The following is a 26,282-nucleotide window of genomic DNA, read 5'->3' on the forward strand; positions in this document are numbered from 1 at the left end:
CTACTTTACACAAGTTAGTAATCTCAGCATTGGTAAACTGCATGTAGGGTTGGTTTATTTGAAGATATAGTTCAGCGGACAGATCTTCATTACAGATGCAGCAGCCATTATACACAGCAGCAGCACAACTATAATTTGTGCGCACGCACACACTGCCAACTACTGGTCACGTGATACTTTGCATCCTGGTTACTTGCTCAGATAAATATTCCTACATTTATTGACAAAGAGATCAAAATGAGGAGAAATTCTTCAGCTCAATGAATTGTTATGGTTTGGATTTGATTTATTATTGTCACGTGTATTGATATACAGTGAAAAGTATTGTTTCTTGTGTGTTATACGGACAACTCATACCATTCATAGAGAAGGAAAGGAGAGGGTGCAGAATGTAGTGTTACAGCTAGGGCGTAGAGAAAGACCAACTTAATGCGAGGTAGGTCCTTTCATAACTCTGACAGCAGCAGGGAAGAAGTCGTTCTTCAGTTGGTTGGTTGGTTGGTACAAAAGTCCTTACCTTGGACTTTTGTATCTTTTACCCGAAGGTGGAAAAGAGAATGTCCGGGGTGCGAGGGGTTCTTAATTATGCTGGCAGCTTTGCCGAGGCAGTGGGAAGTGTAGACAGACTTGTGACACTAATAAATACACACACACTCAATATTTGAAAATCAGCATTCTGTTATCTATGCCTTTGCCTTTACCCTTTTACCTATATTGGCATTCAAAAACAGACGTGGGGGGGGGTTGGGAATTGAAATAACGCCAGCAATGGATGATAGAATACCCATAGTCCAGTGCACGAGAGAAAGCCCTCCAGTCCAATTTGGGCAATACCATTCATGTTTGGTGTAAGTTCTCTATTGTGGGTAGGCAGTACTCTGGGTGAGGAGGGGCGAAATTGGTCAACACGCGGGCAGCAATACTAAAATAATCAATGAAACGCCTCAAGCCCACAAGAAGAGTGAAATAAGGCGGATAAAAGCAAATGGTCAATGTTATGATGTAGATGGGTTGTGCGGGAGAGGGGAGAGTGGGTGGAAATGGTATTTTGCCTGCCTGCAGTTTTGGTCCCGGCTTTGGGAAACGTTGATGTGTGAGAAACACAGCTCACAGTTAAACAATTTAGTCAAGTCAAGTTCTGAAGGAGCAAGATTTTATTTGACGTTCTTGCAAGACCGGGTGTCTAGCGAAATAGGCACACCTCACATAGATTGGCAGCACATTTTATACCTTTTTTACAAGCATTGTGATGGCTTTGCAATGTGATGTTCTCTCCTAATTGGTGGTCCCTGTCCCATCTATGTGTTGACATTCTCCTATTGGCTCAAGGTGTCATCCCTCTACCCCCATCCAACAATGTCTCCCGTTATCACAAGAGTGCATTAGCAAACTCATCCATCTTATCCAATACTGTTACATGTCCAGTTCAGATTGGCAGTAATCAATCCTTTGCCAACTTAATCACTGCTGTCCCAACTATCTCAGTGACCCCTTCCCCCTTTTATGCTTAGTTGTATAAACAACACATCTTGCAGACCATTTGCTTTTTATAACGTGGGTCTCTTACATTCCTGCAGGATGTGGTGTATGCTTCACTGCACATCACATCTCTGATGTTATCTCTACATTACAGGCAGTCTTTTTATTATCCCTAAGTATTGCTGTGTTAGCAGCATCGAACCTTATGTCCTATGTTTGTGACTAAACTCACAGTTGTTTCCATAAAGTGGGTTATCAATATGCCTAACAATATCCAATCTATTTGACTTCAAGCTATTTCTCTATGCTCTACAAATATATGTGTTAACAACATCTTCACCTATTGCTCACAGATGCAAAGTGTGAAAGGGAGAAAATTTGCACAAAGTTAACACCCACTTTAAGCAGAGAAGGGAACCGGCGGGGGGGCGGTGGGGGGTGTTTTTGTGTTGGGTTTGATAGTATCTGTGCTCCACAGTGGAGACTGTATCCATGTCGCGGTTGTCCCTTACCAGCGCCTCCTGCTTTGATGTTGCCGCTAGTGGGTTACATTGTATCCAGGCTGCATGTAGCGAGTTAGAGCGGCGCTGCGTGCGAGTGCTGCCCACTCTGACACACACACACACATGGCTTCACGGCTCCCCCTGCGAGTTTACTACGACCTGCTCTCCCAGCCCTCCCGGGCCGTGCTCATCTTCCTCAGACGCACCGGAATCCCGCACGTCGAGAAACCCGTGGCCCTCCGGAAGGGTGAGAAAATCGCAACCACCCCCTCTCCCCTCCTCCACTTGCTGTGCAGAATGAGGGGGTACGAAGGCAGGACGGGAGTCGGCACCCCAACATTTCACCCTCCTCCCTCTCTTAACCACTCCCTCCTCTGCAAAAACTTTTTTTTTGCTTAGAAATGAGTTCCACAACAAAAAAATGGCGAGAGATTTCAAAATCGTGGAAGCAACTGTTCTATACAGCGATTTTCAGGGTCCACGTTAATTCTAGGGGGTGTGTTAGAATGGTATTTAGTTGTATAACTAGGCTGTTAAACCCAGAAAGTTTTATTTGTCCCAGTCACAGGATGTGGGCATTGCTGGCGAGGCCATTATCAGGTAGCACAGTTGTTAGCACTGCTGGCTCACAGCACCAGCGAACTGGGTTCAATTCTGGCCTCAGGTCAGTCTGTGTGGAGTTTGCACATTCTCCCCATGTCTGTGTGGGTTTCCTCTGGGTGTTCCAGTTTCCTGCTACACTCCAAAGATGTGTGGGTTGTGTTGATTGGTCATGCTAAATTGACCCCTAACGTCAGGGGGATTAGAAGGGTTACGGAGATAGAACCTGGTAGTGATTGTTGGTGCAGGCTTGATGGACCAAATGGCCTCCTCCTGCAATGTAGATTCTACAATCATTTATTGCCCATCCTTTGAGAAGATGATGGTGAGCTGTCTTATTAAATTGCCACAGTCCATGGTGGTGTAGGTACATCCACAGTGCTGTTAGGGAGAAAGTTCGAGGACTTTAACACAGCAACAGTGGATGGTTACATACTTTCAAGTCAGGATGGTGAGGGACTCGGAGGGGAACCAGGCAATTGGCTGCCCTTGTTCCTCTAGATGGCAGTGATCACGGGTTTGCAAGGTGCTGCCTAAGGAGCCATGGTGAGTTCCTGCAGTGCATCTTTTAAAGGTACAGACTGCTGGCACTGTGCGTTGGTGGTAGACAGACTGGATGTTTGTGGATGGAGTGTCAATCAAATGGACTGTTCTTTGCTGGATGGTTCAAGTTTTTTGGAGCTGCACTCACCCAGGAATTGGAATTGGATACTGAGAATTGCAGTTCAATTAATTAAATAAATCTGGGATTAAATGACTAAAAAGCCAATATCAGTGATGGGACCACAAAACTACCAGATTGTTGTAAAAACTCATCTGCTTCACAAATGTCCTTTAGGGAAGGAATTCTGCCATCCTTAGCAGACCTCTGTGAAGTAGTAATTCTTTTATGCCAGACTATATAAAACCTGTAACAAAATTCAGACCACTCAACATTGAGCAATTTCATATCCAAAGATGTGTAAGTTGTGTTGATTGGTCAGGTTAAATTGCACCTTAGTGTCCCAAGATGTGTAGGTTAGGGGGATTAGTGGGGTAAATACCTGGGGTTACGGGATTAGGGTCTGGGTAGGATTGTTGTTGGTGCAGACTCGATGGGCCAAATGGCCAATTCCTGCACTGTAGAGATTTTATGATAATGCAGAATTCTACTCACTAGAATCTGGAGATATGTGCCAAAATCTGGGCATGTTGCATTAAGCGACTTCCTGGTCAGTAATGCTCACAGAACCCTAACTTCCAGCCAAAACCACAGACTCCCCTACCATCACCATCTTTGAGCTTGAGAGCACCAGACCTTCACTTGGGACTGGGTGGAATCCTCAACATTGACCCCAAACCTCATGAGGTCGGGCAGCATCAACTCAAACGTGACCAAGGCAACGCGCTGCTCATTTCCACTGGCTGCCCACTCTGATGGTGCTGCTCCATGTTGAACACCACTTGGAAGAAGTATCAAGGGCTAGTAATGGCTGCACTGGCTTGCTGAAGGGATCCCTGGCAGGTCCACCTTGCTGCTCGTTCCTCATCACCTTTGCAAGTTTTTTTTTGTTAATTATCCAATCCCTTTTTGAAAGTTCATTTTGAATCTGGCTCCACCTCTTGGTGTCACTTAGTTCACTTTGAAAAAATGTTCTAGATAAACATTATGTGGACCATTTAGTAATTTGTTGCAATTCTGATGAGTAGGGTGGCACAGTGGTTAGCACTGCTGCCTCTCAGCACCAGGGACCCGGGTTCCATTCCCGGTTTGGGTCACTGTGTGGAGTCTGCACATTCTCCCCATGTCTGCATGGGTTCCCTCTGGGTGTTCCGATTTCTTCCCACAGTCTGAAAGATGTGCTGGTTTGGTGCAGTGTGCCCAAATGGGCACCAGAGTGCAGTGTTAATGTAAGCCTACCTATGACTAATGAATAAACTACTAGAATGCACTTAAAAAAAATGTGGCTAAAGTCTCAGACACGTTTTCCGAAAGCTGCAGAATTAAGGAATGGGGTGGGGTGGGGTGGGTTAGAGAGGAGGGGGCAAAGTTCACTTCAGAGCCACTGGCAAAGAGGCATTGTTTCCTTTGGCTTTCAGCCATCATTTTTACGTATAACTACTTTGATTCCCAGTTAATCATTATCTGTTTCATTTGAACAGGTGAACACAAGAGCACAGAGTTTACTAAACTCAACCCTATGCAGAAGGTGCCAGTGATTGAAGACAATGGGTTTGTTCTGACTGAGAGGTGTGTTGCCTTTTTATTTGCTTTTTCTTATTTTCCTTCCGTCCTTGTATATTTTATCTTGCTGTGATAAAGAGGCATACCTTGCATTACAAAACATGCTCTTCCTACGCAAGTCTAGACAGTTAATAGGCTATTTGACCATTTCAGATTCATAGCCGTGCCCAACAAGCACTCTCACTTATCCACCTGTCTATACTTTTCACAGTGCCACAGTCATTAGCACTGGTGCCTCACAGCACCAGGGACCTGGGTTTGATTCCCGGCTTAGAACACTGCAGCACAAACAGGCCCTTCCGCCCACAAGTTAATGTTTGGGTTACTGTTTGTGTGGAGTCTGCACATTCTCCCAGTATCTGCGTGGGTTTCATAAGAACATAAGAAATAGGAGCAGGAGTAGGCCATCCAGCCCCTCGAGCCTGCCCCGCCATTCAATAAGATCATGGCTGATCTGTCGCTGCTCAGTTCCACTTTCCCGCTTTCTCCCCATAACCCTTAATCCCCTCTCTTATCAAAAACCCATCAACCCGCGTCTTAAAAATATTTAGCGAGGCAGCCTCCACCACTTCAACGGGCAGAGAATTCCAGAGATTCACCACCCTTTGAGTGAAGAAGTTCCTCCTCAACTCCGTTCTAAACCGCCCCCCTTTTATCTTGAGGCTGTGCCCCCTAGTCCTACTGTCTTTTTTGAGCGGGAAGAGTCTCTCCACCTCTATCCTCTGGGTGCTCTGGTTTCCTCCTACAGTCCAAAAGATGTGCTGGTTAGGTGCATTGGCCATGCTAAAATTCTCCTTCAGAGAGCTGGAGGGTGGCGATTAGGGGTTTTCACAGTAACTTCATTGCAGTGTGAATGTAAGCCTACTTGTGATAAATAAACCTTAAACTAATTAGTATCTGATTACCCACTACACTGAAGCGGTTACTTCTAAGTACCATAGGAGCTTTTGCTACTTTAAAGGCGCTATATGACTGCAAATTGTTATTGTTGGTGTAGTTGGCAGCAATTATATTTATCTCACTGCCATGTGAAACAGTGAACCTTGGACTGAATACAATCAGTGCCCCAGCTTGCTGGGGATATTAATGTAAGCAGTAAAAATCTGATGCTTGCAGGTGGTTGGAAAGAATCAGGAAGTTAGCAGATAAACATTTTCTGAAGGTTTCAATAAAGTGAGACTTAGTCTCAGTTTGAAGATGTAGGCACACACAAGAGCCTTGGGAACAGTATATCTCTGGGAAAGAATGTTCAGTTCCTGTCCCGCAGAATTTGATATGATATAAAACAATCATATCTGTAGAATTCCTTTCTTTTCTTAGCTTCTAGTCACTCTTATATATGTTGCAGTTGGGATACTTTAGTTAGAGCTGGGGTTAGTTCAGGAATGTCCATAATGATGTATGGCTGACACTGCCGCTTCACAGCACCAGGGGCCCGGACTCAATTCCGGCCTCAGGTGACTGTGTGGAGTTTGCACTTTCTCCCCGTGTCTGCGTGGGTTTCCTCCGGGTGCTCCAGTTTCCTCCCACACTCCAAAGATGTGCCGTTTAGGTGGATTAGCTGTGCTAAATTGCCCCTTAGTGTCAGGGAGATTATCAGAGTAAATATGTTGGGTTATGGTGATAGGGCCTGGGTGGGATTGTTGTCAGTTGCAGACTCAATGGACCGAATGGCCTCCTTCTGCACTGTAGGGATTCTAGGATTTGACTCATAACAATAAAACGAGTCGTGAATGCTGGAAGTTGGTAATAAAAGCTGGCAATGAACAGCACAATTTATACCAAATGGACACTGGTGGCACGTTGGTGAGCACTGCTGCCTCGCAGCACCAGAGTCCCAGGTTCAAATCCGGCCTTGGGTCATTGTCTGTGTGGAGTTTGCACATTCTCCCCGTGTCTGCGTGACTTTCCTCCGGGTGCTCCGGCTTCCTCCCGGATGTACAGGATAAGGAGGTTCACGCCAAAGATGTACAGGATAAGGAGGTTGACCATGGTAAGTTGCCCATTTGTGTCCAGAGAAGTGTAGGTTGGAGAGATTAGTGGAGTTAAATGCTTGGGGTTACAGGGATAGGGACTGGGATGGGATGCTCTGTTGGAAGGTCTGTGCAGACTCGATGGGCTGGGTGGCATCCTGCTGCACTGCAGGGATTCAATAGATGGTAACACCTGGTTTTAAAATATCGAAGCAAAATTAGACGATGAGGGAGGACTCCAACGCTTGGTTTACTCCATTGTGAATCAGCAGATTATCATCGATGAGACAGATCGAAGCAGACTCAGATGAGAAGACAGTGGTTTTGTCTTACTGATCTTACGAATTTTGTTTGCAGTGTTGCTATCCTGAAGTACCTGGCAACAAGGTACAATGTCCCACAGTACTGGTATCCTGAAGACCCAATGCACAGGGCTAAGGTGGATGAGTATATGGCATGGCAGCACCTCAACGTGAGGTATCACGCAGCTAGAGTCTTCATCCTTGAGGTAGGTATTAATGAACTCTCCGGACCGTGTAGTTTCCTGATCTATAATTTGCCTCTGGATACTTGTATTAAAGGAATATGTTCAGCTGAAGTTCATAAGCTTTCACGCTGCAGTTCTACCTGCACCATATGGTCTGCAGCGGTTCAAGAACGCAGCTCACCTTCCTCTTCTCGGAGCCATTTAGGGATGGGCAATAAGTGCTGGCCTAGTCAGCAACACTCTCATCCCACAAACAAATTAAAAGTTCTGAATTTCCTTTAAGAACGCCTCCACGCGTTGCACTAAATGTAACAATCTTCAGCTGCTTCATCAATAACCGACCTTCCGCCGCAAGGTCAAAAGTGGGGATATTCACCAGTGAATGCACAATGTTCAAATATGATTCATGATGACTCAGGTACTGAAGCTGTCCATGTTCAAATGCAACAAGATCTGGACAATATCCAGGCATGGGCTGACAAGTGGTGAGTAACATTCACACCACATTTAGGCTGTGTCAGAGTTCTAAATCTGAAAATTTAGGTGAAGAATTATGGTCTAAACTCAGGAGGGCAACAAGATTAGAAGCAGAGGGGAGAAGATGGGGTTAATTGAGGTGAACTTTGATGTGTCACACTCAGGACAATGCCAGACAATGACCATCACCAATAAGAGGCACTCTAACCACCACCCCTTGACATTCAATGGTGTTACCATCATTGAATCCCCCACTGTCAACATCCTTGGAGTTCCCATTGACCAGAAACTCAACTGGACTCACCACATAAACACACTGGCTACAAGAACAGGTCAGAGGCTAGGAATACTGCAGAGAGTAACTTACCTCCTGACTCTCCAAAGTCTATCCACCATCTACAAGGCACAAGTCAGGAATGTGATGGAATGCTGCCCAATTGCCTGGATGGGTGCAGCTCCAACAACACTCAAGAAGCTTGACACCATCCAGGACAAAGCAGCCCGCTTGTTTGGCACCACATCCACAAACATCCACCCCCTCCATCACCAATGCATAGTAGCAGCAATGCATACTGTTTGCAAGATGCGCTGCAGCAATTCACCTAAGATCCTTAGACACCACCTTCCAAATCCATGACCACTTCCATCTGGAAGGGCAAGGGCAAAAGATACATGGGAACGCCACTAACTTCAAGTTCCCCTCCAAGGCATTCACCATCCTGACTTGTAAATATATCCCCGTTCCTTCACAGTCACTGGGTTAAAATCCTGGAATTTCCTCCCTAACGGCATTGTGAGTCAAAGCACAAAACATGGACTGCAGCAACTCAAGGTGGCGGCTCGACCATCTTCTCGAGGGCAACTAGGGATGGGCAATAAATACTGGCCAGCCGGCAACGCCCATGAATAAAACAAAACTTAGGCTGTGCCAGAGTTCTAAATCTGAAAAACTAGATGAAGTGTTGTGGTCTAAACACAGGAGGACAACAAGATTAGAAGCAGTGATAAGAAGATGGGGTTAATTGAGGTGAACTTTGATGTGCCGCACTTAGGCGGTTAAGAATGTGAAATGTACAGCCATGTTATCAATGATTAACACGACATCCAGCACTTCACAGCACCAAGCAGTAACATTGCAATCTCCTGGGAAAGGCGAAAAAAGGTCCCCACATCAAAAGGGAAAGCATAATACTAAACAGTTGCTCCAGGCAAGCATTAACAGTGATAGTTTATTTATTTATTTGTGTCATAACTAGGCTTATATTAACACTGCAATGAAGTTACTGTGAAAATCCCCTAGTCACCACACTCCAGCACCTGTTCGGGTACGCTGAGGGAGAATTTAGGATGGCGGATGCACCCTAACCAACATGTCTTTGGATTGTGGGAGTAAACCGGAGCACCCAGAGGAAACACACGCAGACACAGGGAGAATGTGCAGACTCTGCACAGACAGTGATTCAGGAATGGTACCTGGGTCCCTGGCGCTGCAAGACAGCAGTGCTAACCACTGTGGTGACACTGATAAATAGATTTGTTCTGCTTTGTCCAATTCTTAGAGTCAAATGTCTGTCAGATGACGTACATTGCATTGACCTCATGAGTTCAGTCTCATAAAGCGGATTTAAACTAGACTAATTAGGGATAATTTCAACTTTCAGGAATGATGTAAATTGGAAAGTAATGAATTATCTGCCTGTTACGCACCTTCTTCAGTTGCTGCTATGTATTGATTTGAACAAAAAGGAAGTTCAAGCAGACTGCATATGGCTGGCTGTCGCACAAAATAAAACTGTCTCTTTTTTTAGATTGCTTATCGTCAGTGAGCACTTTTAAATTAAACTTTAGAAGAGAACCTCTTTTTTGAATATTCTGGATCTGTTACCCTTAGCTTTATTTTTAAAAGCTTCTTTCTAATTTCGTGACAACTACAGATTTATCAAGTGGTGCAAAATCTACCTAAAACTCCCCTGCCCCCCTCCCCTCCCCCCTCATGATTTCAGTGCTGAATGTCCTGTCCAGTGTGAAACGGAGTCTTTCAGAGTGGGGAAATACCAAATTTGGGGCTGTGGTTCTCTGCTGAGCTAGCTGACCTCAGCGAAAGTGGCGGGAAATGCTGTACAGCTGGGCTAGAAATGGAGGGACAGGACAGAGACAGGCAGAGAACTAGCTCCCAAAAAAGTTTCCATTGTGCACCTTACATGGCAGGTTGGCACACAGTTTTCCTTCCTTTCTTACATTTTGTTGTGATGAAGAGCTTTACCTTACAATACAAAAATGTTACTGTAGGTCCAGACCATGGTGAGATTCACAGCTATGCCCAACAAGCTCTCTTACGTTACCTACCCATCTATACTTTTCACGGCAGCGTAGTGGTTAGCATTGCTGCCTCACCATACTAGGGAGCCGGGTTCGATTCCTGGCTTGGGTCACTGCCTGTGCAGAGTCTGCATGTTCTCCCCAAGTCTGCATGGGTTTCCTCTGGGTGCTCCATTTTCCTCCCACAGTACAAAAAACATGCTGGTTAGGTGCATTGGCCATATTGAATTCTCTCTCAGTGTACCTGAACAGATGCCAGAGTATGACAACTAGGGGATTTTCACAGTAACTTTATTGCAGTGCTAATGCAAGCACACTTGTGACACCAAGAAATAAAAAAAGAGGGGAGGCAGTATTCCACACCCACACTAGATTCACAAGTAAAATAAAAGTGTAGCTATAAGTAGCGGGGGTAGCTGTAAGTAACTGGGGTGAGGCAGACAGTTTATATCATTGCTGAGGGGTGCATATATTCGCTAATGACTTTCTTGTGTGCTTTTTATTGAATGTAACCCCGTACCAGACAAAAAGCTCAATCCACGAGGTCCTGTTTCTATGCAGGTATTTTACAAAGAACGAGAATCAAGACACGAGAGAATAAGAAAACGAAAGAACAATATCACAACTGTGTAAAAGGCATTTCCTTAAAATGGTCCATGATCTAGGAATCTGTGTGTATGTAGCCCTCTGTTAAGTGATTCAGTGAGAAATAACTCAGCAGGCAAGCTCAAGGCAGAGACAAGATAAAATACTTGTTTATTAGAAGACTTTGATTTTGATTTGATTTATTATTGTCACACGTATTAACATACAGTGAAGAGTATTGTTTCTTGTGTGCTATACAGACAAAGCATACCGTTCATAGAGAAGGAAACGAGAGAGTGCAGAATATAGTGTTGCAGTCACAGCTAGGGTGTAGAGAAAGATAACTGAATGCAAGATAAGTCCATTCAAAAGTCTGAGCAGCAACAGGGAAGAGGCTGTTCTGGAGTTGGTTGGAATGTGACCTCAGACTCTTGTAAAGGTTATGGGGAGAGGGCAGGAATGTGGAACTGAGCCACGACAGATCAGCCATGATCTTATTGAATGGCGGGGCAGGCTCGAAGGGCTAGATGGCCTACTCCTGCTCCTATTTCTTATGTTCTTTTTCCTGAAGGTGGAAGAGAGAAGGTCCAAGGTGCATGGGTTCCTTAATTATACTGGCTGCTTTTTTGAGGCAGTGAGAAGTATAGGGAGAGTCAATGGATGGAGGCTGGTTTTACGTTGGAAGTTTAAAAAAAAGTTTTGAAGTTTGTTTATTAGTGTCACAAGTCGGCTTAATGTTAACACTGCAATGAAGTTACTGTGAAAACACCCTAGTCACCACACTCCGGCACCAATTTGGGTACACCGAGGGAGAAATAACCATGGCCAGTACGCCTAACCAGCACATCTTTTGGACTGTGGGATGAAACCGGAGCACCCGGGGGAAACCCACGCAGATATGGGGAGAACATGCAGACTCCGCACAGACAGTGACCCAAGCCAGGAATTGAACCTGGGTCCCTGACGTTTTGAGGCAGCAGTTCTAACCACTGTGCCACCCTGCAAGTTATTTAAGTACAACTAAAAAAAGTACAAAGATTAAAAGTAGATTTAAATCGATATCTATGAGGTATCATTGTGGATCTGTTGCTTTGAGTTCTTTCTTTCCAAAATGAAGATTGGAACCTTAAGTTCTGCAGAGCAGCTGTGATGGTTTCCATTGTCACCAGTCTGGAGGCTGCCAGTCCAGGTGGATTCAGCAGCTTTGAGGAGTGAGTCTGGGTTCTGTCAGTAGATCGGAGATCGCCTGGTTTTCTTTCCTTTCTCTGCAGCTTCAGGTGGCAGGGAACACCAGCTCTCGCATGTGTCTGGCTGAGAGCTGGTAAGTGTGTCCCAGAACCGTCGCAACAAAATGACTTCTTGCAGCCCGTTTGTATATAATCCAAAAGAAAAAACACACATCGGCCGCTACGTCGATTTATTCCGCCAGGCGAAGAATTAAATTGTGCTGAGGGCTTTGGAAGTCCCTTCCTGTCTCCAAAAGTAAAAAGGATTTTTTTCACACCTTTTAGGAGATTTAATTATGTTGTCCAAGGCCGTCATTGAATTTCAGGTCTCTTGTGACCTTCCTTGAGATGAGGACAGTCTGGCTGACAGCCTCTGGAACCCACAAGAGAAGTCATGATTTAAGACTCTCTTTGTTAAAAGAAAATTACAATTTGTTACATAAGCTATAATATTACAATTACAAGTCTGTGACATCAGGAAGGCAGAAAACACTAAGGAAAAGCAATTTGACTTCAGTAATAATCACTGTCAAACAGGGAAGGCGATTATTGCTGAGAAGAGTGCACTATGTGCTGTGAATTTCTCTGCGCGCCATGTGGTGTGATTTGCTGCCTGGATCCTGCCACTTTGCATTGACAGTCCCCAAGCAGCAGATACCAGTCTGAGTGAGCGTTAACAAGACCGTTTTGCCCAAAGTGCAAGAGGAAGTAAACTCAACGAGGTTAGGAAGTAAAATGATAAATCAACATCACGAGCTGAGCATGCAGTTGTCAAACAGCTCATTATTTTAAGGTTCCCCGCCACTAAGGGCAGCACGGCGGTTGGCACTGCTGCCTCACAGCGCCACGAATCCAGGTTCAGTTCCCAGCTTGGGTCACTTGTCTGTGTGGAGTTTGCGCATTCTCCCCGTGTCTGTGTGGGTTTGCTCCGGGTGCTCCGTTTTCTTCCCAGAGTCCAAAAAATGTGCTGGTTAGGGTGCATTGGCTGTGCTAAATTCTCCCTCAGTGTACCCGAACAGGCGCTGGAGTGTGGCAATGAGGGGATTTTCACAGTAACTTCATTGCACTGTTAATGTAAGCCTACATGTGATAAATAGTTCTCATATTCTCCTCTTGTTAAAATAATCTGCATTCTTGACCAATGCCATATTTGAGTCAGATAGTGTGGCTGTGATCCTGGGTAATATGTTTTTGACATAGGGACGCTGAAAGGAAATGTTACTCACTGAGGGATGGTACAGCGGTTAGCACTGCTGCCTCACAGCGCCAGGGACCCAGGTTCAGTGCCAGCCTTGGGTCACTGTCTGTGTGGAGTTTGCACATTCACCCCCTGTCTGCGTGGGTTTCCTCCGAGTGCTCCGGTTTCCTCCCACATCCAAAGATGTGCAAGTGGATTGGCCGTACTAAATTTACCCTCAATGTCCAAAGATGTGTAGGTTAGGGTGATTAGCTATGGTGGATGTGTGGTGTCATGGGGATAGGGTTGGGCGGAGGAGGGAAGGGATCCTGGGCTTGGATAAGACTTCCCCTTTGGTGAGTCGATGCAGACTTTTGAAAGACCAAAGTGCTTTCTTCTGCACAGTAGGGATTCTGTGATTTTACGAGTTGTCAAAATATGGAATGTGCTACTTGAAAGGGTGGTGGAAGCTGTTTCCATAATTCTAAAACAGAGTTGGACAGGTTCCTGCAGGTGAGGATTATGGACAAAAAGGGTTGGTTGGAGCTAAGCATGACTGCTCTTTCAAAGAGCTAGCATTGGTAAGATGGACTGAGTAGCCAGCCTCCTTCCACTTTGGAAGTTTCTATGATTCTAGGCTTCTATGATTCTAGGTTTCTATGATTGGAGAACTTGTACAGTATTTTGCAACATCGCTCATTTATTTCATTATATCCATGCAGGTTCTGATGCCTCGGACGACAGGGCAGCCAGTTGACGAGGCCAAGCTGACCAAAGCTCTGAATGAATTGAGTGGAACCTTGGACATATTGGAGTCGATGTTTCTGAAGAAACAAGCCTTCCTTTGCGGTGATGACGTGACACTGGCTGATCTGTTGGCCATCTGTGAACTAATGCAGGTTTGATGTTCAAAAGCCTCGCTCATAATTGGCATTGGGTAACTTGGCTGACGTTGACAGGACAAAACAAAACAAAAAGTGCATTCCGGAGGGGAAGAGGGGAAAAAAGCTAAATTCTGAGAGGAGGAGGAAAAATTTCTACCTTTATCACACAGAATTCTGCAGTGCAGGAGGAGGCCATTCGGTCTGTCAGATACGCATCGACCACAATCCCGCCCAGGCCCTCTCCAAGTAACCCCACTAATCCCCCCTAACATTAAGAGGCAATTTAGCATGGCCAATCCACTTAACCTGCACATCTTTGGACTGTGGGAGGAAACTGGAGCACCCGGAGGGAACCTGCGCAAACAGGGGGAGAACACGCAGACTCCGCACAGTGACCCGAATCCAGAACTGAACCCGGATCCCTGGCACACTGAGGCAGCACTGCTAACCACAGTGCCACTGTGTCACCCCTGTATATATTATATTGTAATGTACAGTGTTAATATATTTACATATATTCTCGGTCCAAGCTGGGAAAGTTTCCAAATAATCCAACTTTCAAGTTGTGAATTTAAGCATGGGTTTATAATCTACACCATTGGGCCTAGAATTCCCAAATCCACCCAGCCTCTTTTGCCCGAACCTACGCCAGATTAACAATCCAGCAGCAACAATGTTCTGCCATGGGGTAGCTATACCACAAGAGAGAAGTGTTTTAGAAGTACTGATACGACCATGCTGTACTGTTATTGATAAGCCACCTCAATATTGCATCTAATCAGTGCCAGTTGCTCTTTCAGTAGTTAGGATGGACTGCAGCAGTTCAAGGAGGTGCACCATCACCTTCACAAGGGAAATTAGGGATGGGCAACAAACGCTGGCCTTGCCGTTGACGCTCACAGCAAAGGGAAGCATCAAAAAGTAGGCTTAGCTCTGCTGATTCTGCTGTTAATCGTTCGTGTAATTATTCATATGTAATTGATCGTGTAGTCAAGGACTGTATCACAGTGTCGGAGAGAAAGTTTGATGAGGACTTGTCAGTTGAGGTAGTATGGGCGGAGATTAGAAATAGGAGAGGAGAGGTCACCCTGTTGGGAGTCTTTTATAGACCTCCTAAAAGTTCTAGAGAGGTTGAGGAAAGGATTGCGGAGACAATCCTGGTTAGGAGTGAAAGTAATAGGGTAATTGTTATGGGGGACTTTAACTTTACGAATATTGATTGGAGTTGCTATAGTTCTAGCTCGCTAGAGGGGTCAGTGTTTGTACAAAGCGTGCAGGAAGGTTTTTTGTCTCAGTATGTAGACAGGCCAACTAGAGGTGAGGCTATATTGGATTTGGTGCTGGGAAATGAGCCAGACCAGGTGCTAGACTTGGAAGTTGGTGTGCATTTTGGTGATAGTGACCACAATTCGGTTACGTTCACCTTAGTGATGGGAAGAGATAGGCATGAACCTCGGGTCAGCAATTTTAGCTGGGGTAAGGGCGATTATGAGGCTATCAGGAGTGAATTAGGAAGCATGGATTGGATTAGGGGATTACAGGGACTGGGAACGTCTGAAATGTGGAGTTTTTTCAAGGAGCAGCTACTGCGAGTCCTTGATAGGTATGTCCCTGTCAGGCATGGTGGATTTGGTAGATCTAGGGAACCGTGGTGCACTAAAAGAGTTGAGTCGATGGTTAAAAAGAAAAAGGAGGCTTATGTTCGGATGAGATTGGAGGGCTCAGATAGTGCACTAGAAAGCTTTAGATTGGCTAGGAGGGAGTTGAAGAGTGAGTTGAGAAGGGCTAAAAGAGGACATGAGAAGACTTTGGCTGATAGGATTAAGGAGAATCCTAAGGCGTTCTATAGGTATGTCAAGAACAGAAGGTTGGTCAGGGCAAGATTAGGGCCAGTTACAGACAGCAGGGGGAAGTTGTGTGTGGAACCGGAGGAGATTGGAGAAGTATTGAACCAATATTTCTCTTCGGTGTTCACGCAGGGGGACATGAATATAGCTGAGGAGGATATTGGGTTGCAGGGGTGTAAAATAGACAGTATTACGGTTGATAAAGGGGATGTGCTGGAAATTCTTGAGGGGCTGAAAATAGATAAGTCCCCTGGTCCGGATGGGATCTACCCTAGGATTCTCTGGGAGGCTAGAGAGGTGATTGCAGAGCCTCTGGCTCAGATCTTCAGGTCGTCATTGGTCTCTGGTGTAGTCCCGGAGGATTGGAGGATAGCGAATGTTGTCCCATTGTTTAAGAAGGGGAACAGAGACTTTGCCGGGAATTATAGACCGGTGAGTCTTACTTCTGTTGTGGGCAAGGTTTTAGAAAAAATTATTAGGGATAGGATTTATAGTTATTTGGAGTGTAATGAATTGATTAGAAATAGTCAGCATGGTTTTATAGTGGGTAGGTCGTGCCTTACTAACCTTATTGAATTTTTTGAGAAGGTGACCAAAGAGGTGGATGGGGGCAAGGCAGTTGACGTGGTATACATGGATTTTAGTAAGGCGTTCGATAAGGTTCACCATGGTAGGCTTCTGCAGAAAATGCAGATGTATGGGATTGTGGGTAATCTAGGAAGTTGGATCAGGAATTGGCTATCAGAAAGGAGACAGAGGGTGGTGGTGGATGGTAAATATTCATCATGGAGTACAGTTACGAGTGGTGTGCCTCAGGGATCTGTTTTGGGGCCACTGTTGTTTGTAATTTTTATTAATGATCTGGATGAGGGTATAGTTGGGTGGATTAGTAAATTTGCTGATGAGGTGTGGTAGATTGTGAGGAAGGGTGTCATAGTCTGCAGGGAGACTTAGATAGGTTGCAGAGCTGGGCCGAGAGGTGGCGGATGGAATTTAATGCGGAGAAGTGTGAGGTAATTCACTTTGGTAGGAGCAACAGATGTGTCGAGTATAGGGCTAACGGGAGGACTTTGAATAGTGTGGATGAACAGAGGGATCTAGGTGTGTGTGTACATAGATCCCTGAAAGTTGGGAATCAAGTAGATAAGGTTGTTAAGAAGGCGTACGGTGTCTTGGCGTTTATTGGTAGGGGGATTGAATTTAGGAGTCGCAGTGTAATGTTGCAACTGTACACTACTCTAGTGCGGCCGCACTTGGAGTACTGTGTGCAGTTCTGGTCCCCGCATTATAAGAAGGATGTGGAGGCGTTGGAGAGGGTGCAGAGGAGGTTTACTAGGATGTTGCCTGGTATGGTGGGGAGGTCCTATGAGGAGAGACTGAGGGATTTAGGGTTGTTTTCGTTGGAAAGAAGGCGGCTAAGAGGGGATCTTATTGAAACATATAAGATGATTAGAGGTTTAGATAGGGTGGATAGTGATAGCCTTTTTCCTCGGATGGAGAAAGCTAGCACGAGGGGGCATGGCTTTAAATTAAGGGGGGGTAGCTACAGGACGGATGTCAGGGGTAGGTTCTTTACTCAGCGGGTGGTGAGGGATTGGAATGCCCTGCCTGCTGCGGTTGTAAATGCGTCTAGTTTGGGGGCGTTTAAGAGATCTCTGGATAGGTTTATGGACGAAAAGGGATTGGTATAGGCTAGTGGGTCATTGTTTTTGTAACTGGTCGGCGCAACATCGTGGGCCGAAGGGCCTGTTCTGCGCTGTAATGTTCTATGTTCTATGTTCTATGTAGTCCTGGACCAATGATAGACACATGGCTGATCTGAATATGTTGACCGTTGCCCGAGTTGCCACATTTTGCTAAATTCCATCTGTGGATCTTTTTTTCCTACCAGTGACTGAAGTGGTAAGCACATAAAGTGAGGGCAAGTGAAGTGAGGTGTGTGCCGATTGCTCTCTACATTGGACACTGAGGGAGAGCACAGCTCACAGTTAAAGTGTTAATCTTTTACTATTTGAAGTCAGTGATAGTTCTATAAATAAGTGATGAAGCATTTTCTATAATTCATTATGAAATATTCAGCATGTATTTAATGTAATTAATCTTATTCAGAGGGTCATGGTTAGTGAACCAAATAATTTCAATCTTGCGGCCCACTGAGATGGAGGAGGGGCCACTCATGCAGCCCACTCACTAGCCTAGTTACCCATCACTGTGCAAGACTTATTTATTTACCCTATGCTAATTAATCGTTACCAAAATGTGCCACTTGACATTTCATAAAATCCCTACAGTGGCCACCTCCTTCAATCAGCCCGTCAAGTCTGTACTAACCACAACTCCACCCAGGCCCTATTCCTGTAACCCCACACATATACCTTGCTAATCCTCGACAGTAAATGGCAATTTAACATCTTTAGATTGTGGAAGGAAACCTATGCAGACGGGGAGAAAGTGCAAACTCCACACAGACAGTGACCCCAGGCCAGAATTGAACCTAGGACCCTAGCGCCGTGAGGCAGTAGGGCTAACCGCTCTGCCACCTTGCTGCCCCTGCAATCAGTTGGGGGAGAAAAACTATTGCTGACACTTGTACTCAAAAATAATATTCATGAGGATTTAGCATCATTCCTAAAAATACCTAAATACATTGAGCTTTGGCCTAAAACAGATTGGGTCAACAGGTTGACAGCAGTTCTTGGATTGTAGCTGTCTTAGTGAAGAAAGCCCATTGCCAGGAGGAATGTGATGGAGCTGAATAGCAAGATGATCTTTCCCTGCACACCAAGAGCTGAGCAAAATGGCTAAGGTAGTTACAGGTGGACTGGTGATCCTGTTGAAACAGGACAGGGTAAGAGGTAGATTAAAAAAAAATGTGGCTGTTCAGAGAGTTACAGTTCTACAGCAAAGAGACAAATTTTATATTTTTCAGGCTCCCAATTATTTTGTATATGCAAACTTAAAATATTAAGTTAGCCTTTTATCACTTTACAAGACGGACTCCATCCACTGTATCCAGCATCACAGAATTGTTGCAGTGCAGGAGTAAGCCATTTGACCCATTGAGTCTGCATCCAGGGATCATAGAATATCTACAGTACAAAAGGAAGCTGTTCGGACAATCAAGTCTGAACCAACCTCAATCCCATCCAGGCCTGCTCCAGCAACCCCACGTATTCACCCTGCTAATTCCCCTGACACTACTGTCCGTTTAGTATGGCTAATCAACCTAACCCATACATCTTTGGACTGTGGGAGGAAACCAGAGGCCCCAGAGGAAACCCATGCAGACACAGGGAGAAAGTGCAAAGTCCACACATCCAGTGGTCTGAAGCTGGAGTTGAACTTGGGACCCTGGCATTGTGAGGAAGCAGTGCTAACCACTGTGCCACCATACTGGTCAGTATAAGGAATTTTTAGGGTTGCCGCACAGAACATTGAAGAAATTCTGGGTATGTGTGCTAGGCAATTGTTTCTCTTTTGATGGCAGCCTGCAATTAGTAGTTAACCAACTTGCAGTTTATCTTGCAAGTGACTGAAAAATAAAAAAGGCAAAAAGCAGCAAAACCACCATTTGATTCCTAGGGGATTTTCACTGTAACTTCATTGTGACACTAATAAATAAACTTTTAACTCCTTTAACCTCCCATTAAGCTGAAATCTTCGTCATAGGTAGGAATAAAATCCAACTGGGTTCCAGCACAGCATTCTGCAGCAGAATGGCATTTCCAAACAATGCTGCCCATAGTTCTTAAAAATGTATATATTTTCAATATCTCAGGAAACTTGGAGATTTGGTTATGGGGAAGGGTCAGGGAAAAAGATGTTGATCTAGCCCTAGTAGGATCAGCCCTTAAATTAGAAATATAACAAAGCAATGATAAATGCAAAATATTGCAGATGCTAGAATCTGGAACAAAAACAGAAAATGATGGAAAATCTCAGCAGGTCTGGCAACATGAGAATGGAGCCAACTTGTCAAGTCTGGATGACCCTTCATCAGACAAAGGGTCCTCTGGATTCGAAACGTTGGGTTTATTCTCCACAGATGCTGTCAGACCGGTTGAGATTTTCCAGCATTTTTCTGTTTTTGAACTAAATCAATGACTTGGCTGTGGCTTTTGCTCCATGGGTGGCACAGTGGTTAGCACTGCTGCCTCTCAGTGCCAGGGACTTGGGTTCAAATCCAGTCTCAAGTCACTGTCTGTGTAGAATTGACACATTCTCCCTATGCCTGCATGGGTTTCCTCCCACAGTCCAAAGATGTATGGGTTAGGTGCATTGACCATGCTAAATTGTTCCCTAATGCTAGGGGGACTAGTAGGGTAAATACATAGGGGTACAGGGATAGGGCCTGAGTGGGATTTTTGGCTGTGCAGGCTCGATGGACCAAACGGCCTCTTTTTGCACTGGAGAAAGTCTATGTCTTTCCAGAGCAATGCGCTTGAGATCAGAAATCAAGTAAAACAAAAATGACTGGAAATGTAACATTCAGAATAATTTACATCTTTCTTTTTTAATTTAGCCACTTGGAGCAAATCGTGACATACTGAAAGATCGTCCGAAATTAATTGCCTGGCGGAATAGAGTTCAGTCGGCATTAGGGGAAACGTTTGATGATGTACATTCTTTCCTATATCAACTGAGAAATAAAGCCAGACTTTAAAAGTTAGACCAGCTGGATTTTCAGTAAATTTTATTGGAAGTTACTGTACACTTAATTTTACATATGTAAGATCATATCTGTACTATTTAATGATTCAATAATATTAATAGCCATACAAGTTAACTAATTCAATAAACCAGCCAATCCGGAGGTCAAATGTTACCACCATAAACCCACATCTTCAAACTAACTTGCAAAACAAACTTTGGAGTGGGTTCGGAAATAATTGTAACTTCGCAGATATAAGTATTGTTGTAACAAGGTGCTTCAATAAATAAGATTTTAATTATTTAAAATCTGGTGTTGTACAACTTCCACTCCAGCCACCAGTCAGTGCTGGACTGGGATATTCCAAGGAAGCTTCTTCCTGTGTATTATTACCTGTTTCATTATTTATCTGTTTACTTAAGTTTCATCTTTCTCATGCTTTTTCTAAGTCGATATCTTTGACCTGTTTCATCTTTGTGTACTTTTCCCACAAGTAACTTGCATGTTACTAATCCACTCTATTAATATCTATTTGCGCTATCAATTTGCCAACTTTGAATACGTGCAGCATTAGCAACAGATACTGTTTTAAGTCTGCCTTAACATTCTGTATTTTGAATATATTTGATGCTGATAATAGTTTCTGCTGTCTTCCACTTCTGTTTATTACTTAGTGTTTTTTCCCTATTTAAACTCTCAGGTTCTCAACTCCCTTGCAGGCTACTTTAAACCCTTCCTAATAATACTAACAAATCTCCCCATGTGCATATTCATTGCAGTGCTGCAAATGTGTAATGCATCCTCCTCCTATAGGCCCCACCTGGTCCTAATGCCCCAGAAATCAAGCCCTCCTTCGTACACTATTCCTCCAACCATGTCATCATTCATTTACTCCTGGCTGTATACTCACTGGCATTTAGTACTGGGAGTAATCCTGAGGTTACTGTTTGAGGTCCTGATTTTAAATCACTTACCCAGCTCCTTAAAATTTACTTTTCAGCCACCTCTTCAAATGTGCTATCCATGTCATTCTCAGCTTTGTAGATGCACCAAGTGACTCCAGCCATTGCAAGAGTTCCAAAACTCAGAGCTCAAGTTTCTGCAGCTGATGATACTTCCTATACATGTTAAATCTATGCCACTTGAGGAACCACAACTTCCCACGTGCCACAGGATGTATATTTCATGTGGCCAAGCTATCCTGTTATACCTTAAATTTAGTTTAAACTGGAGATTAGAAAGTTTAATTACTCACCTTTACCAATCAGTTCCTTGTCCTGCACCCATTAGGGAAATATCCAAGTAAGAAGTCTCACAACACCAGGTTAAAGTCCAAACAGGTTTATTTGGTAGCACAAACTTTCAGAGCGCTGCTCCTTCATCAGGTGAGTGAAGAGTTGGGTTCACAAACAGGGGACATATAGGCAGACACTCAATTTATAAGATAATGGTTGGAATGTGAGTCTTAACAAGTCATCAAGTCTTTATAGATAATGCAAGTGGAGAAAGGGTTAAGCACAGGTTATCCAAGATTTACAGAATTGTGGTCGGTGCAGACTTGATGGGCTGAATGGCCTCCTTTTGCACTGCAGGGATTTTATGATTCGATTTGCATAGTAGATACTCTCCAACCAACTAGTTTATGACTTTCCTGTGATGTCAGTCTCCCCCCCCCCACAACTCTTCTTTCAAACTCTGAGCACTTATCCAAGCAGCTAATTGATGTTCCTATAATCTTCAGTCTTTAAATTTTCCACAAGAAGCACAAAATCAAAGAGCAATGGTTAGTTGTCACACTACTGATGGAACACTGGTCCTCTACCTCCAGTTGATTGGCTGCCTTGTCTCTGGCCAAAAGTTTATCTTCTGTCTTTTCTTGATAATATATGGTCCACTTTGGTAGGAAGAATGGTAGGAAGGACTATTACTTACGTGGCGAAAAACTGCAGCAGGCGACGGTGCAGAGGGACCTCGGGGTCCTTGTGCATGAGTCGCAAAAACCCAGCTTGCAGGTGGTCAGGAAGGCGAATGGGATGCTGGCCTTCATAGCGAAGGGGATTGAATATAAAAGTAGGGAGGTCTTGCTGCAGCTGTATAGGGCATTGGTGAGGCCGCAGCTGGAGTACTGTGTGCAGTTTTGGGCGCCGCACCTGCGCAAGGATATTTTGGCCCTGGAGGGAGTGCAGAGGAGGTTTACTAGGCTGATACCAGAGTTGAGGGGGTTGAGCTATGAGGAGAGGCTGAATAAACTAGGCTTGTACTCGTTAGAGTTTAGAAGAATGAGGGGAGATCTCATTGAGACGTATAAGATGATGAATGGGATGGATAGGATAGAGGTGGAGAGACTCTTCCCGCTCAAAAAAGACAGTAGGACTAGGGGGCACAGCCTCAAGATAAAGGGGAGGCGGTTTAGAACGGAGTTGAGGAGGAACTTCTTCACTCAAAGGGTGGTGAATCTCTGGAATTCTCTGCCCGTTGAAGTGGTGGAGGCTGCCTCGCTAAATATTTTTAAGAAGCGGGTTGATGGGTTCTTGATAAAAGAGGGGATTAAGGGTTATGGGGAGAGGGCGGGAAGGTGGAGCTGAGCCGCGGCGGATCAGCCATGATCTTGTTGAGTGGCGGGGCAGGCTCGAGGGGCTGGATGGCCTGCTCCTGCTCCTATTTCTTATGTTCTTATGTTCTTAACATCTTAGAAACCCTTAAATTGTATGCACTCAGCATGGCTCTGTATCAAAGTAAAAACCCGGTTCTGTCTAACTAATCAGTCAATCGTTACCCAATTGTCCTTCCACTTTGAGACTGATTTAGGTCATTGTCATTCAGGGGAATCCACATTTATGCTTCCTTGCTGTTTATTAGTCAACACTGTCCACTTAATGAGATAAATATGCATTTGTTTCATTTCACAGCTTTTATTTGAATGTTTACAGTCATTACTAGGTAAAAGCTAACAGCCTCCTTGGGTCTGTCCACATGCCAATGAAATAAAATGAAAGTTGCCCAAGTCCTTGAGGAAAATAGACTAATCTCCCCTTAGAGCTGACCAGTTGTGAATTAACCTGAGGATCACCATACCTCAGGTGAAGGGCAAGGTTGAGGATAGCCTCAGCTGGCACAGGAATTGAAACTGTGCTGCTGCTCTGCATCAAAAACCAGTCATCCAGCTAATTGAGCTAACCAGCCCCCAATTCCAATAATTTTTAAACACAGGGATCTCAGGACTTGTACAGAATTGTATTCTATTCTATCATGCTTGGGAACGTAGAGATTACAATTTTAACCCAATATACTTCAGTCTATGTCAACTAAGCCGCAACTGCGCAGACAAAATGAAAACAATCCTACAGTGTACCTGGGCATCTCCAGCATCAAGCTGCTACTACCCAGAAACAATTCATTGAGGAATTTATAATGAAACTGTATAATTCTTAAATCGTTTATTTTTTGTACAAAATATTGTCATCACTACGCCAATGCTTGTAACACAACAGGAAATACAGGATTGATCCATGCAAGTGAAGTTACAAATGCATAAGGATGCAGAAGGGAGCAATGAAAAGAGGAGGAATGCTGCAGCAGTAAGAAACTGTATAATTGGACAGTCTCAGGGTCAGCTAAATGAGTAAACATATTTGTCAGATTCTTAAGCACGCAAGGATAAGAGTTGCAACACAAGATGCAGTTGTCACAAAGACAGGTTAAAATATTTAGGAAAAGAAAGATCATAAAAAGGTTATAGGAGGGGACAAAAAACTGTGCAAGTTTCAGCATGAAATGGTTTTACAGCTTTGCAAAAAGCACCAAAGCAACACTGCTAACTTTGCATGATCATTTAAGATGACGCAAGCTCAGCGAAACAAATCAGGGGATAACTTATATCATGGTGGACTGAGGAAAAACAAATGCCCACAACATTCAAACCGTTTGGCAGTAGAAACAAGATTATACTGATTCATAGCAGCTGACTTTCCTTTGTATATATCCTTAAACAGCCACACTGGATTTCTTACTCACTCAAAATTTACCCTCTCCACACACACATTTCAGTCTCATGGAAGGCCATGTCTCTTGATAGCATGTGTTTCCACATGGCACAAGTGACACATCCAGTATCTCAACCAAGAGTCATAACTTCATGAGCCAGTTTGGTCAGCAAATGCTAAGCTATTAGATATCATAACTTAGGACTGATCCAAACTTTATATGTAACCTTTTCAGCAACGGTCAACCATTAGTAGCAGGAACCCCATCTTACAAGGCCAGTTGTCATAACCCTATTATCACCTGGCTACAAATCATTTAATTCAGGACAGGCCAAGGCACTGAACTTGGGATCCTTGTTAACTGTATGGCTCAGTACAATGGATGGATGGTGGACATAACCACTAGGATATCTACACATCCACATCTATAGAAATTTAAGGATGTACAAGGACAAGCCCTCATTTAAATGCAGTATATGCAGTTCATACAAAAAAAACCACTTAAAATGATTGTTTTGCAGCTTTAGATTCAACTTCTAAAGGGCAAAAAAAAATTTTGGAAAGGCAGAAGTTTCCATTTCCCATGTCTTTGCCTTTGCCATCCATGGCCAAAGGCTGCTATCAGAAATGAAACCTAGGGATCCAGCCCGCATGGTCAGTCGATGGCTTTATAGCCAAGTCCTATTACCAACAGCAGTAATTAAGAGTGGTTTTCTTGTACTTCAAAAATCTAATTATATTACCCACCTCTTAACTATTGTGGGAAATTAGTGCAACATTCAGCAGTATGTTTGAGTCCCACTTTTTTCTTAAGAGGCAAATGTGTTAAATCACAACATTTTTCACCAGCTCTGTAAAAGGGCAATACTTGGTTCTTTGAGCTGCCTTTGTATTTATGCCAGAATGTTTCTTTAAACCATACAATACCTTGATATATAAAGCATGTAAAAGGTGTAAAGGTATAAAACAAATTCTCTGTATAATGATTGACCATCTCCCACTATGGGCTCTAGATCATGGAATGAAAAAAAAACAGTGGAAACATTTTAATCTGCAACAAAAGTTGCATGATGAATTCTAGATGCATTGATAGAATGAATTACACGCATAAAAGAAGCAAAGCACAAAAAACCTTTTGTCTAAAATGAGTCAGAGATTCCCAGAGTAAATCAAATGAAGCAGTTTCTGGGGAACTCCACACACAGGAGGTAACAGTTATGTTGCATCCACTTTAGGTTGCCTACTCTTGAGTAACTGTTTTGCTGTGAGAGGAACGCATGAGTCGTTTAGCATTCGAAGGATAGTCCTCTTCATGTGGCCTTTTACGATCAGCTGATGACTGTTAAAAGAAAAAAAACCTTACTTTGGTCAATCCCTTTCTACCGTTGCTCCTTATAATGCCTCCCCAAATATTTTAAGTTCAACATTGGCTATAAAGCCTTCTGTTTTAAGCTAAGCAAGGGAAGGAAAGCGAAGCAATGAAAAAAGGATTAAAAGGGATGGGAGAGAAGAAGCTGTGGAGTCAAAGTTTTAACACCATTAACCTACCCAAAAAAATTAAATTCTCAGTTGTTTTCGGTTGAAGCCACAAGTGAAAACTTTGAAGCCATATGCATAAGCAGGCAGCCAGAATAAAATGCTTGTCAGTTATGTTCCCATTTCCATGCTAGCAACTTTACGTATACACACAGCAACCATAAAATCCGGTAGTCACCAAAGCATTGACAAACACAATACGATCTGAGTTATTTCTGCCACATACAACAGCCATTTGGATTAATGATAAAAGCAACAAAAGAGGTATAATTTTTAAATACTATTAGATTATTGTTTTAATTCTCAAGAAAGACCCCACAGATTCTTCACT

The 26,282-nt window shown here is 43.9% G+C and overlaps 2 protein-coding genes across 2 annotated transcripts in view; one reads left to right on the forward strand and one right to left on the reverse strand.

Moving 5' to 3' along the window:
• The first annotated feature begins 2,014 nt into the window (after nucleotides 1-2,014).
• On the forward strand, nucleotides 2,015-20,740 carry gstt2 (glutathione S-transferase theta 2). Its single transcript, XM_080208077.1, has 5 exons — nucleotides 2,015-2,229; nucleotides 4,725-4,812; nucleotides 7,137-7,287; nucleotides 13,773-13,949; nucleotides 20,304-20,740. Exons 1-5 carry the CDS (start codon nucleotides 2,106-2,108, stop codon nucleotides 20,442-20,444), a joined length of 681 nt encoding a protein of 226 aa, XP_080064203.1. The 5' UTR covers nucleotides 2,015-2,105; the 3' UTR covers nucleotides 20,445-20,740.
• A 3,114-nt stretch (nucleotides 20,741-23,854) lies between these two features.
• Nucleotides 23,855-26,282, reverse strand: part of chek2 (checkpoint kinase 2) — a 39,603-nt gene continuing 37,175 nt past the window's right edge. Inside the window, exon 14 of the mRNA XM_080208076.1 lies at nucleotides 23,855-25,754. Coding sequence (XP_080064202.1) covers nucleotides 25,656-25,754 — 99 coding nt within the window. The 3' untranslated portion in view covers nucleotides 23,855-25,655. The remainder of the gene's footprint in view (nucleotides 25,755-26,282) is intronic.

The sequence above is a fragment of the Carcharhinus amblyrhynchos genome, chromosome 20 (assembly GCF_965287045.1).
Source record: "Carcharhinus amblyrhynchos chromosome 20, sCarAmb.v2.hapA, whole genome shotgun sequence".
NCBI classification, from domain to species: Eukaryota; Metazoa; Chordata; class Chondrichthyes; order Carcharhiniformes; family Carcharhinidae; genus Carcharhinus; species Carcharhinus amblyrhynchos.

What these genes read in the sequence shown, in the direction of transcription:
- gstt2 (XM_080208077.1), top strand. Translation starts at nt 2,106, where the DNA reads ATGGCTTCACGGCTCCCCCTGCGAGTTTACTACGACCTGCTCTCCCAG. An exon ending in ACCCGTGGCCCTCCGGAAGG is followed by an intron (nt 2,230 to 4,724) that starts GTGAGAAAATCG and finishes TCATTTGAACAG; the next exon opens with GTGAACACAAGAGCACAGAG. An exon ending in GGGTTTGTTCTGACTGAGAG is followed by an intron (nt 4,813 to 7,136) that starts GTGTGTTGCCTT and finishes TTTTGTTTGCAG; the next exon opens with TGTTGCTATCCTGAAGTACC.